Source organism: Triturus cristatus, chromosome 7 (genome assembly GCF_964204655.1).
Source record: "Triturus cristatus chromosome 7, aTriCri1.1, whole genome shotgun sequence".
In the NCBI taxonomy this organism is placed as follows: domain Eukaryota; kingdom Metazoa; phylum Chordata; class Amphibia; order Caudata; family Salamandridae; genus Triturus; species Triturus cristatus.
In genome coordinates this window covers 630,166,867-630,180,035 of record NC_140590.1, presented here as the reverse complement: position 1 = coordinate 630,180,035, position 13,169 = coordinate 630,166,867, and the positions used below count along the sequence as shown (strand labels likewise).

Here is a 13,169-nt window from a genome sequence, read left to right as displayed (position 1 = left end):
GGATATTCCTCGCTTGTGAGGGCCAGTTTGTGCCTTTCCCCACCCCCCAATTGTGTGTGCTCATTATACTGGTGTCGGTGATTGACCAGTTCTTTTGTTCCCTTTGTGCGGTGGCCATGCCACCCCATCGTTAGGCTTGAGGACTTTGAACGTTTCTGATTGTCTCAACTCATGCGTTGGCAGATTCAGTCAGTGGTACTGATTTTTCTACAAGGTGCGTTCAGTTGCTTGTCACCATGTCGTGGCAGTGCAGTCACCCATTACAATAACTACCAACCTAAACCACGGACAACGTCATCGTGGCAGTAACTAGCTCTGCAGCTCTGAGTAAGGTGACAGCACCTAGCTGTCCTGATCTGTACACTGAGGCTGCCGTAGGGACAACTTTCGACTGGGGTTAAAAGCAAGTGTAAACAGCACAGCTTCGACTCTTACCCTCTCAAGCACAGTGAAGCTGTTCTCAAACAGCACTCGGACCTGGTTTGTTGTTTCTTCTTCCCATCTTTTTTATATTACCTCAAGTTATTGGGATTCAGACTCAACCACTGCTTTTGCATATAATTCTCGAGCGCGGTTCTCTGTACTTTTAGTCTCATTCTTTTCTGCCAGGACACCCCCACCCCAGTAACTTGGAGCAGTGTTTGATTTCAGGGTTTAATTTGACGAACATGTCCTGCGCAGCCACATGCTGGGACTGGAACAGCATGCTCCAGGAAGTTATATTGAACTTTGCAATTAAACAATTGCTGATGTGATAGGCAGTATATCGTCCTTTCATCACCAACTCTGGAGTAGTCTTGACTGGAAATGGCTTCTCTTAACATTAAAAAAGGGATGTACTTAAGAACACTTATGGCTTCTGTCAGTTGTCACATGAAAGTCCTCCACCCATGTGTTTTTTTCCTAACATCCGACCCTAATTTTCCCCAAAACAAGTCTTTTTTTTATCCCTGGGTACTGTGCTTTGAGTGTCAATGACGTATAGAACAAGCATTGGCATAGCCAATAGGTCTCGCCTTTGGGACCTTATAAGTGTTTAGCTATGCCACAGTTGATGTTGTTGCACCAAGAATATTGTGCTGCATAACTAAAGGTCTCAAAAGCGAGACCTATTGGCTATGCCAATGCTTGTTTTTATATCTTTCAGCGCGACGTGAGTCCAGTGCTCACTGTGCCACTGAAACCAAAGTACCTTCTACTGAAAAGACCCAATCAGGGCAAAACTGGTCCTAGGTTGCTTTTGTTCTGATTCTGGGAGGACTTTGCCTTTGAGGTCTGGCTGGACTGGAGCACAGTCAAGACTGATTTGCACATGGCTGGGTACGAACTGAGGTTGTATCGTGTGCAAAATAATGACTGACTGGGTTGCGGCCCAGAGTAATTACCAGTGGCTGAGATTAGTTCTAGCATTCCACCCTTTGCTTTTTCGTATACTTCAATGTGTCATTCTATGTGCATGCAAACACACATGCGCTTGCCCACAAATTGACCTGAGCGCTTTTTGTCTTTTTAGTTACGGAATTAAGTTGTTTCAATTAAGCAGGTGGGATGATGGGGGGGCGGGGGGGGCAACGGTAAAGCAACACAAGAGGGACGGAAAAGCAATCGGGGGGAGGTATCATCCCAGGTATTATCGAGAGAGATAAATGTAGACATTACTGTGTAAATGCAGTACTTCACTCTAAAGCAGGAAACATTTAATCGAGTATTGTCGAAAAGTACATTGTGATGATGGCAGGGAACCCAAACAGTTGTAAAATTCTTGTATGTCATTCAGTGGTGTGCGAGAAAGTAGCCTTTAGCTTTCAATTAGAAGGTTATTTTCTGACAGATTCAACATTTATATAATCCAGTGATGATTTTTTGAGTCACAAGACTGCGGTGTATACGCAGCTATGTTTTGGGTCTAAATTGGAGCAGGTGAAGTGTTATTGAAAATAATAGTCCGCTGTAGAGGTTGTATATTACTACCTGCTACTAAATATGTACTTCTGAATATTTCACCGCACCAATTATAAAATGTCAAACACTTTATGAGCATATACAATCTGTGGGTGCTTGAAAACGCAACAAATTGCCACCATCTACTGTTCTTAGCGTATCAATTTTGGGAGCAGTCCAATATGATCGGTTGTTTGGTGTATATACTCCTTGTTAATTTGGGCTGCCTCTTGTAGCATTTGTAAGAATTGGTTGCCAGCATTGTTATGATATTGCTGTTCTTGGCTCTGTTACGCATTCCTCCATGCTCTTCAGATTATCCAAAGTGATTTGTTTGTATATGAGAGAATCTTTAGTCTTGGAGGAGTCCTTTTCGGAGTATTGTGTAATGGCATGTACCACTCTTGTTGAGTGATAAGTGGTATTTATGGAATGCAGCTACAGTGAGCACAGGAGGCCAGGAATTAGATTCACAATACTCACCAGAATACAAGTCACCACTGGATACCCCAACTGCAAGGGGAGTGGATGTGCTTCAAGGGGCGTGAAGGTGCTGCAAGGGGCAAGTGAGTCAATACGGAGACTTGGAAAGCCAACTGCGGAAGAGAAGGAAGTGAAGGTGGAACCAAAGAGGCACCATTACAGGTTTAGGGGCCAATCAGCCCCCGCCACCATCATGGGAGCACATGAGACGGGGATCAGCTTGAAAGGGGTCAGGCCTTCAAAAGAGGTGGAACTCTAGGGAACCAGTGACAGACCCGAAGGAGGTAGTGGGTGGTGTTCTTGCATCCAAGCACTTTTGGGAATTCAGAACGGCTCCATGAGATGTGGGGTTATTCTTTCCATGACCTATAAAAAGCCCACAGTCGGGGCACATGATGGAAAAGCTGGTTCTTGAGAGGAAGGATACCTGATAACCTGCCTTTCTGCTTCATAAGCAAATGGGGTCAGATAAGAGAGTGGTATCGAGGAATAAAAAGCGAGGAAAGCTGCTTTGGTGGGAGGAAGAATATCGGATACCTTGTGTTTCTGCTTGTGTTCGACTGATTTGAAGGGAGTCCTCCCGGAACAGACTGTGCAAATTCATGCTGAGAGGGAGGTTCAAGAATCTATACTCACACTGATTCTCTGTATATGGCAACCAATGTACTCATGACATTGTCTTTGTATGATATGGTCTCTCAAGCTTTATTACTTAAAAGATTCTCCCCCCCCCAAAAAAAGAATGAATCTATAATCTACTCAAGAAAGAGAGACTTGAGGAGAGGCTGAATTATGAAGTTATTTACCTTGAGCGAAGGATTGTATATACAAGTCCCAAATTCGAACGAAGTATCGTATTGGCAGCATGGAAATGATGCCAACATCTTATTGGCCAACGACAATCTTACATCTAGCAAAGGCACCAACTTTCCTTTTACTATAAAAGCACACAAACGAAGAATACTTTTCTTCATCTGTGGTTTTTCCAGACAGAGTTAGCCTTAGCATTGGTGGCGCTGGTGAGTCTATCTTTGTTCTCCCCCCATATCACCAATGATCTCCTTCTCCATCACTTCCACCCTCCAGTGGTGCCCATCTCTTCTTAGCTCTTCTCTCACATTTATGTATTTGATAGCGCTACTCATCCCAGTGTAGAGTGTCAGAGCGCTTTACATTACAAACCTATTATACTGAGATAATGAGTCATTCAGGTGTGTAAATCAGTGTATAGGAAATGTTACGTAAGATAGAATGGGCTACAAGGTGTAGGAGTCACTTGTCATCTGTACTGGTACGCATTGTATGTTTTGAGTGCTTTAATTTGTGAAATGGAGGAGCAGATTTACTAAGTTTTCACACAGTGCAGTAACCAAAGTTGCTGCATTGAAGTGAAAAAGAAGAGTGCTACAGCACCATATGTAGTTAGATATAGTGCTGTTGCTCTCTTCTCTATCCCTGGTGTACCCTAGGCTGCCTTGTGCAAGTGTACATACCCTTGCACCCCATAGTGCAAGTTTGTGTGTGTGATGTCAAGCATAGGTTTTATAGTGAAAGAATGTTCTTCCAGCGCAAAATTCTATGGTTTGACAAAGTTTAATACTTTATTCAGGTGCAGCACACATGCAAAGGTGGAAAGGTTTGCAGAAAATAAATCTCCAACTTTATGTCTGACTCTTGGAGGCGTAATGTTTAATGCAGATCCCTTTCTTCCTAGCAGATAGGGTTTAGTGTCCAAATCCATGGGTGGGAACATGGGAAAGTCCATGTACCACTCATGGTACGCCCCCTTGGCGTAAAGTAGCCCATTGTGCTATATTCTGATACTTTAGGGCTCCTGTCTAAAGCAATTTAGGATTTGTGCTTTGAAGTAAACCCCGGCACAACAAGTTGTATCAGGATTGCATAACTCATATAATGCAGACCGGGAGCAAAGTGTTAATAAATCTGCCCCATAAACTTAGTATTGGAAATGCAACACAATGATTGAGGGTGCCATGCTAATATAATAACATTGTATTACTACTGAAATAATCCTTTTTGGGAACCTTAGAATAACAAAAGATGGAGAAAAAACAATAAGGTGCTATGCCTTACACTTTGCATCGCTTTGCTACCAGTTCGTAGCTCGATGTGCTATATTAGAAGTATTGTAATTTACAAACTCCAGTACCAAAAGGATCTCTGTGAAAAAGCAGTAACCCACTGAGCTATCCACATAAAATACAAATCTGTGTTCTGCATGTTACACGTAATGCTTTGCAGTGGGAACATTAACCTACTACTTTATCATGAGTCATAACTGTTACTCGAAAAATCATCTCTCCATCAAGTGCATCAACCACCAGACTTATCATGTTGTTATTATCCCATGAAAAAGGTGTGGCACACAAAGATCTCTGCTGCCTCCTCTTATCTCACCTCAGCCTGTCCTAAAAAGAGAGCCCTCTTGAGCTTGAAGTCCAGTACAGTGGCACCAGTCGCACGGCCCTAAAGCCGTCACTGTTTTCAAGAAAAGGTTTTCCTTGGATTTTAGTGAAAGGTTATCCCATATCAGAACTTAGGATAACAAACTATGTCTTAGGGAGTTGAATTTCATTCCATTTCTAAAATTGGGTCTGATGAAGTTGATACTATCCAAATGTGTAGCTCAGACCCCAATGTGATATGAAATTAGAGCAGAAGTCGGGGCCCTGCCCCTTAGAGTACATTCTCTCGATGTTAACAAATTTGAGAGTTTTTTTCCCGTTGCCTCTCTGTGACTGACTAGAAGCATTTGGCCAGGAGCTCCTCCTTGCAGTCATTCCTTTCTATCAATAAATGTTAAACATTTTTAATAAATGGTTTACAACTTTACAATGCAATCTCTTTCTCTCTCTTTATAGTCAGAAGACTGAAATAAATCTCTTCTGCTTGGTTAGGCTAAGGATCATCCCTGATATTGTGAAGGGAATGCCCTCAGCTAAGATGGCCAATGTTTCATCACTTTGACATAGGGACAATCTTTGGTGTAGGAATTTCCCCCCAGTAGCCAATGGGATTCAAAACCAGTAGGGCTTTAAGCATCAACATTTGTTAATGCATCATGCTAAGGATGACGAAGAGTTATTTTTTCCTTACATGCAGAGTTTCACAGCCACTAACCAACCAGATGCTGAGCTGCCTTAAAGAGTCTGATCAGTAAATGCATGTTGGAGCAACAGGTCTCTCTATTCTCTTATTTCTACTCTTTTTGTGATTCTATAAGCTCTGGCAGACCACTAAAGTTGTCTCTATCCAGAACAAATGATACTAGAATATGCTATTATTGATTAAAACAATTCTGGGAAAGCACTACATTTTAAAACAAAAGAATTGTACAGGAGCTCGGAGAGCCACCCAATGCATCCATTGACCCCCCAGAGCAAAAGTTTCACAAAAAAATGTTTAATGCCCAGCCCATTGTTATTGTCAGTGTAGGTTGAACTTTTGCCCTATTATCTGATTACTGGTCAATCCCATATTTCTGGTAGGTAGGGCACCGCTAGGGAGAATGATCATTTTAAATAAGGCCTCTCGACACAGAATTGAGATTACCAATATGCCCCAACCCTGCATGCCTTTCAGCAGCTTCACAAATTGAGGGGCCATATTAGGTCCCCGACATTTCTGTGGATTTCTTGTATGTACATTAATAAAAAGGTCTGTTTAGATTGCGAGTGCGTTATCAAAATCCCACATTGCGCCAGTACAGTAGTTGATCCGTCCCAATTGACTAAGAGCCCTGAGGTCACCCCATTTAAATCTAGAATTTTCATCAGTTTCATCTCATCCATTTACGATAGCAAAGGTGAAGGCGCGTATAGTCCGAAACAAAATCTTCGTTATCTCCATTTCTTTGGCAAGGGTCTCGATGGCCAGGACATGCAGCAGGAGTGATAGTAGGCCCTTCCTGATGGGGAAAAGTGTAGATAGTGTTGTTCACCTGCACCTGGAAGAATTATACAGGATCCCAATGTATTTTTGGACCTGGGGCACTAAGTTCATTTTCTGAGCTAGTTTATCACTGATCGAACAATGTGATTTTACATCTGAGATTGCATCTTGGGCTTTGAATATGTAATGTTGTTTGTCTTCTGCTTGTGGACACAAACAAGATTAAACCACAATAAATCTTATGCACTTTTGTTTACTCTGGAGACAGGTTTGTCAAGGTCTGTTCTGTGAACTGTTGGAAAACGGAGTTTCTGTATGGCCCGGATATCTGGAAACCAATCAGACCTCTCTGGAACAGCTTTATTCAAAGTAAGAATTGAAGGTTGCTAACAAAACATATGGGCTATAATGTGTTTACTTTCTTGCACTAGACTAAGAAGGTTTCTAAACAGACATGCTTAGTGGTCAAAAACAAATCTCACGGTTTAGTATTCTTCATAGCAGTTGGTTGTTGCAGGGAAACTTACACAAAGAAAGACACGACTTCTCTTGGCAAGGCAAAGGCAAATTTACAGTTGCGCAGGGAGAGTGACTATCCCCACACAGGTAAACAGCTGGTTTCTATTTGCTGTTTTGAGCCAGCCCCTTATATACACATAAATCTGCTGACATTACAATTATCTCAAAAGCCAATAACAGGTCAGATAGTGATTCTAGTAAATCATAAAATTTTATATAAACATCACATCACCCTGTCCTTTAAACTCGTAACCTTCCCTCTACATTATCTTTATTGTAAGACTAACAAAGCTTTAGTACAATAATGACTTCCCCTCAAACGTGTGTGTGTGTTGATTGTTCTGCTCCCAAGACTTCTTATCTGACTATGTGTGCACTCAACTGAAGTTACCTTTCACCTATGCTTTCCAGGTCATGTTTCACCTTGCTGATCGTGCATTCTAATTTCTAGTGAACTCTCATTGTATCATCGTGAAGCCTAGGCCTGAACTGTTTTTTAATCACATATATTCTGCAACGCTTTCTACTGATGTCTGCAGTAGCGAGATTACTTCACATTTTAGTTTCTCCTTAACTTGTCTCATGTGGTATTGCTCCCTAAACATGCTTATAATCTAGAAAAAGCCCCATCAGACTAAGCCTCATTCCATTCATATTTGAGCTAGAGAAGATTGTCATGTCATGTAAGATGTTGCTTCAGTTTTCTTCAATTGTTTGCATCTGTATATTTGGATCGGCAATGCAAAGCCTAGGGCAGAAGTGTATATACATCTCTTTCTTGGTGCCAGAAGATAACCAGCCTTTTCACTATTCACGAAAACTAACATGATCCACCAGCACCTGGATTTGAGTCTAGAATGCTGCAGACTAATTATGAAGATTAATTATTACTTTATTAATAAGGTGTTTTGAAAAACTGTCCACTTCTTCAATGGTCCCTCAGTATTCAAATATTTAGGAATGTTCTAATCCTTCTGTGACCTACCTTGAATTTACTCTGAGCCCAGAAAAAAGTTTTCGCTCGTTGAAAGTGAGGAGAAGAAGGTCTAGAATGGTACAGAGCAAAAGCAGTTGCGGCTGCTGCCAATATAAAGTGGCAGGCGGTGGGAGGATTAAAAAGAAATAAAAAGTCCTAAGACAGCCAGCCAAATCACGCGCACTTACAGTACCTTACTCTCTTCCTCCCTACCATGGCCTGGACCCGCCCCTCCCTACACTCTCATGGCTCACAGGCTCAGCCAGTTAATCAAAAAATAAAATTATAATAAAATTGTTTTATCATTTTATTTTTCAACTGCTGTCTTTGAGCAGTAGGGCAACGCTTCTCCGCCATCACGGAGGACCCGCTGCTGATCAAAAGCTACTATATTCTGCTCTCCTGAAAGGTAACGTGAAGGCCAATCATGAACTGAACGTTTATCCAGGTTTTACCACAAATGCGTCTAAAGCCAATGCATCTTTAAGAACCCATTTACAGTTCATCTGAGGGCAAGCTTCACATCTGCCATTTAGAAACTCATTAGACCTTGCCAGGAAAGTGTCCCACACTTGCAGGATATCTTTCGCTGCAGCATGGAGCTTCATGAAATGCGACTGAACTTTAAGGGTACAAGCCCATGACAAAAGAGCTGCAATGAAAAACTAAGCACCCGACTCTATCTGGGAGGACAGGGAATAGCTAATCCAGCTAATGCATTTCCATTTAAACCAACATTTGTTTGCCTCTGCACCCGTGTCTGTAATATGGTGGGGTCGCAGAGGCAAAGGGATTCCCTCATTTGCATGGGGCCACGCCCCCACGCAAATAAGAGAATGCCCTCTTGAGAAAGCTCTGGCGCTGTATGTGCGCCAGCACTTTCAGTATTACAGAAGGGGATGCACAAGCATCTGCGGCCCCTTCTGTAATACCAAAGTGCACCAGGGGCGCGCAAAGCGGGCGCAAACACCTGTTGCACCCCTGGGTCACTTCTATAATACGGCCCCTAATGTAATCAAAAGTGGAAAGAAGATTAAAGTGTTGATTGCAGAGGGGTATCTCACCTGCCTGTCCTAGGTTTACCTCCTTACGTTACTTTCTACTATATGGAGCCACTTGGTGGGTTTGAAGTGCCTTGATGAATGTCTATCAATCAAAATCAAGTGTGGAATTACTATGCCTTCTGTTAGTCATACTTATATGGAAGTCATATTTGCCCCTCTGAGACTTGGCCTTCAGCACCAGTGCAAATTTGTGTGCAAATGGACGAGAGGATGAAACCTCCAAAGCTTAGGCTTGCATTTTGACCAAGTGGGTAGACTGCCAGGTCTTTGTAATCAAGGATCCTGCTGCTGGGACTTACTTTCACCTTGAACGTGGTTGTCTGCTGTTGCAGAAAGTACAATCCCGTATCTTTGCATGCAGTCAAGCCCCTCTTACATCTGCCTTTGTTAAGGTTCCAGCTGCTGGAATAGACACTCCAAGCACCAAAGTCACCTTCTGCTGTTCCCCCACTGCTTCCTTGGGAGAACTCCGCATAGGTATTGGCATCATCATTCCAGTCCAAACAGGACGGGGTCATTGACTTTGGAATTGCTGCCTATAGTGGAATACGGAAAATAATTCATTAATGTGGTTATGTTGTGGAGCCTTTATCTTTAACTATAGTCTTATTTTCCTGTTGGGTTTCTTTTTCTCTCAATTTTTTTCAGTTTAAAATTGAAAGTGAGTGGATATTTGTTTACAACAGTTTCTAAGGTGATGTAATTATAACTTGACTTATAGAAAAATGTTTTGTATTTTATGTTGATTACAATGTTTTTGTGCATGAATGTATGATTAATGTGTAATCACTCATTTTACTTAAAAAAACTATTCGAAGACTAAAACTGTGCAGTGCCCTCCTTTACCCAACTTTGAGCCAGAGGATGAAGACTCAGTAGTAAGGAGAGTGGTTGAAGTAACAGAATAGATTTATTATTCAGAAGACAAAATGAATAGGGGTGTAAGTTCTTTGTGTTTTTGGTGTTGGCGATATTGAGTTTTTTTTAGTATGTCTCATTTGCTCCAGGATATCTAGCAATGTTGTTCCCTGTTTCAAATGTGATGCTCCTTCCTTCTAGGTCTGCCATGCCAGCATAGCTAACAGTTCTCTGAAATATACATAGAGTAGACTTTGGCTTCACCCCAATTGGATGTTATATGCATCATTGTCAGACGCAGATACTTACACAGTCCGAGTGTGACACCTCGCCACCCACAACTTGTTCTAGCAGCCAAGGAGGATCACTGGCAAACTGTGCCAAGTATAGGGGGTTAGGGTTTGGGACATTGGGGAACAAATCCTGCATTGAGACGGTTCGGTCACTATAGCTTCTTTCCACTTATGCTACTCGTGCAACAGTTCTATAATGCTAGAGGTGGTTGAATCTGCGTGGAGCATCAGCAGAAATTGGTTGTAAATGAACTCACCCAGCTCTTGCAAACTGGGCATCACCACTGGTGATCCGTGTCAAGAAATAAAATCCATGTCGGTCATCCGCAATACAGTGCACAAAGGTAGCACTCTTCGAGCATTCCTTCATGAATTGACATAACTTGTATTTTGACATTCTATGAGTCTCAGCCTATCACTTGTTTCACAATAACTGTTCTCTTTCTTGTTTTGTTACCTTTTCACAAGAAATTATAGTTTAGGAATTGTAAGGCTAGCAAGTCCCACCTAGGCTGACTCTCTTTCTAACGTGCCCCACTTCATTAATCAGAGCTCTCAAATCACCCGATACAAGTACTAATCCAGTTATAGTAGCAAAAGGTGTAACATTGAGGGCTCTTTTCAACCAGTCAAAGAATCGTTGCAACTAACCTTCTTCAAGGCAATTCAGGATTCTCTCCACAGTAACTCTGGATGTCTCTCATGTGTTTGTTTCCATTCCAATTAACTTGCAAACAATAGTTATCCTTAATTTAACCTTGCAGCATCTTCCTGAGCAGAGACAGATAACTACTGTATCTTTCTCTACCGCCCAAGTCCAGACCTCATTGACTAGCGGTTGGCTTCTGGGGCGGCTCCCTTTTATAGATGTACCGCTCTCTGTTACAATCAAATCTTACGATAGCCTCAAACTCTTGTGAGATTCAAGATGGTGGCTGCCACACCTGGTCACCGCATCATGTTCGATGCCACCTCACCCTGAACAGCAAGGAACCAAGCTCTTCACAAAAAGGCCCAAAGTGCCTCAGGCCACAAAAGGATGCTCTTTTGCCCAACCTGCAGCACAGGTTGACAATGTGCAGGTTGGAGGCAACACCCACCATGCAGGATCGTGGGGTTTAGGGGGTCTGAAACTTCTGCTTCCTGTTTAGATTTTGCATTGCTATTCTTAAGGGCATTTTTAGATCTGAAAAATACACTCTATCCACAAACCTTCTTTGTAGTTCTACATTAATCTCCAGTTTGTAATTTCATTAATGCAGTACATTTAAAAAAAGTTTTTTGTCCAGTTAAAGGTGACCTGTTACCAACAACAACTTTACTATCAGTGTTACCACCAGCATTTTTGCTACCATTAACACAATATTCATTACCACTACTCCCTCTGCTTCCAATTACCACCTGCACTATTATCCTCCCCCCACAATAAACATCTTTGTTATCATCACCACCACCAATACCAATATCATTGCACTTGTGTATGCCTGTGTTTGGGTGCGTTACCATATGAATGCCAGACCCTTTTGGCTTTGCCGGTTCTTGTTTGAATCCAAAGCAGTGTGGTGTAAGTAGTTGGTCTCTGTGTGTTGCCTGACTTTGGGCCCAACCTTTTTGACATACAGCTGCCTCTTCTGAGTGCAATGTTGTTAATGTGATTTGTAGGTAAATGCTACCTGCATCCCTGCATAACTATTGCCAATTATCTGAGAACAGTGAAAAATTGAAGTAACATTCAAGAGTTAAGAATACATCCATGCCACTTGCAGGTATCTTTCACTCATTCTGTTTCTCTTTGTCTGCAGGTATGATGAGATGGGTGTCCTCTTTACCATTTTGATCAGCGACACCACCCTTGAAAATGGAGTGGTCCAGCTAAGAAGCCGAGACACCACAATCAAAGAAATGATGCACATCGCTAAAGTGAAATACTTTCTAGCAAAGTACATTGTTGCAGCTAAACATTTATAATGCTTTCATAAGGGAATAATGAAGATTTCTAATAAAACACTTGAACAACAAGTTGGTGTTTTAACTGCTTGTCTGTCAGTAAGTTTATTTGTGAAACGTGACAAGACTACTGCAGGCCACAGGGGAATTCTTAACATGTCTCTTCACCAAAGTTTGACACTTGGGATGATGCTGTCTTTGAGATGACGTTGATTCTGTGTTGCAGCTTAAAATAAGATAGTGCTTGTTTCCTACTCCTCATCTTGTTCTCCCTGCTTCCCCAGTGGTTTGCGCTAAAAACCTCCCTTTGAAAAAGATGCTGCGGCTTTAAGAGACTGAAATAAGTTCTTTACTTAGTAGGTTTGGACACAGATGTATTACCACTATCCTGCTTCCCACTCCACGTTTGCCTCATGCACTATTTTTACACCAAGCAACAAGGGATGGAACAATTTGAGTCGTGTTTTCCCATTCATTTGGTCATGATAGAAAGTGATTCCGTCTTTTATTAGAACTACCCTGTTAAGCTTAGTTTTTTCTTTGGTGCATTGCTTTGTATGCACATGCACATGCACAGAACAGTAATATCTGTCGGGTGTGCAGCCTATGTTTGGATCATACTCAGAGATTGATAGGAATGCACCATTTCTTTAAAGTAAATTCCATACAAATGGACTCCATAACTCCGCAACAGTTTACTGATGTCTGTCTTTAGTTCTCATTATCCCTCGATATCACCTCTGTTTTGAAGGCACCCCTAGATCTCATTGGCTATCTATGCCCTTAAAACACAGTTCTGCCCAGACTTACACAGATGAAGGAATTCCCACACCTAGGAGTATCTTAACATCTATAATGTGCCTCTTAATGTCTTTACCTCCATCCTTGACTCCACCAAATCAGCGCCTGCCTTTGTCTCAGCCAAATCACAGTACTAGCTGAACCCCATCAAATTTATCAAATTTCACCCCCACAAGCTTTCACTCGATGAAACTCTTATCTTTCCAGAACACTGCTAGGTTAGCCTCTAGAAGGCAATTGTAGGAAGCTGGCTCTGTATATGATTTACCACGAAGTGATTATACTGCGCACAGAGTCCAGAGATTCCCCCAGAAGTGTACAGGGCTCAATGTAAACCCAAAATACTCTATTTGTTGTGGTTGGCCGAGCATCCCT

The 13,169-nt window shown here is 42.0% G+C and overlaps 1 protein-coding gene across 7 annotated transcripts in view; it reads left to right on the top strand.

Moving 5' to 3' along the window:
- The window catches only part of POLG2 (DNA polymerase gamma 2, accessory subunit), a 172,655-nt gene extending 160,590 nt beyond the window's left edge, over positions 1–12,065 (top strand). For all 7 annotated transcript variants that reach the window (XM_085617246.1, XM_085617249.1, XM_085617245.1 and 4 more), the window contains 2 exons: positions 6,605–6,705; positions 11,849–12,065. In XM_085617246.1, the coding sequence (XP_085473372.1) occupies positions 6,605–6,705; positions 11,849–11,883 (136 nt within the window). In that variant the 3' untranslated portion in view covers positions 11,884–12,065. The remainder of the gene's footprint in view (positions 1–6,604; positions 6,706–11,848) is intronic.
- Positions 12,066–13,169: the final 1,104 nt, after the last annotated feature.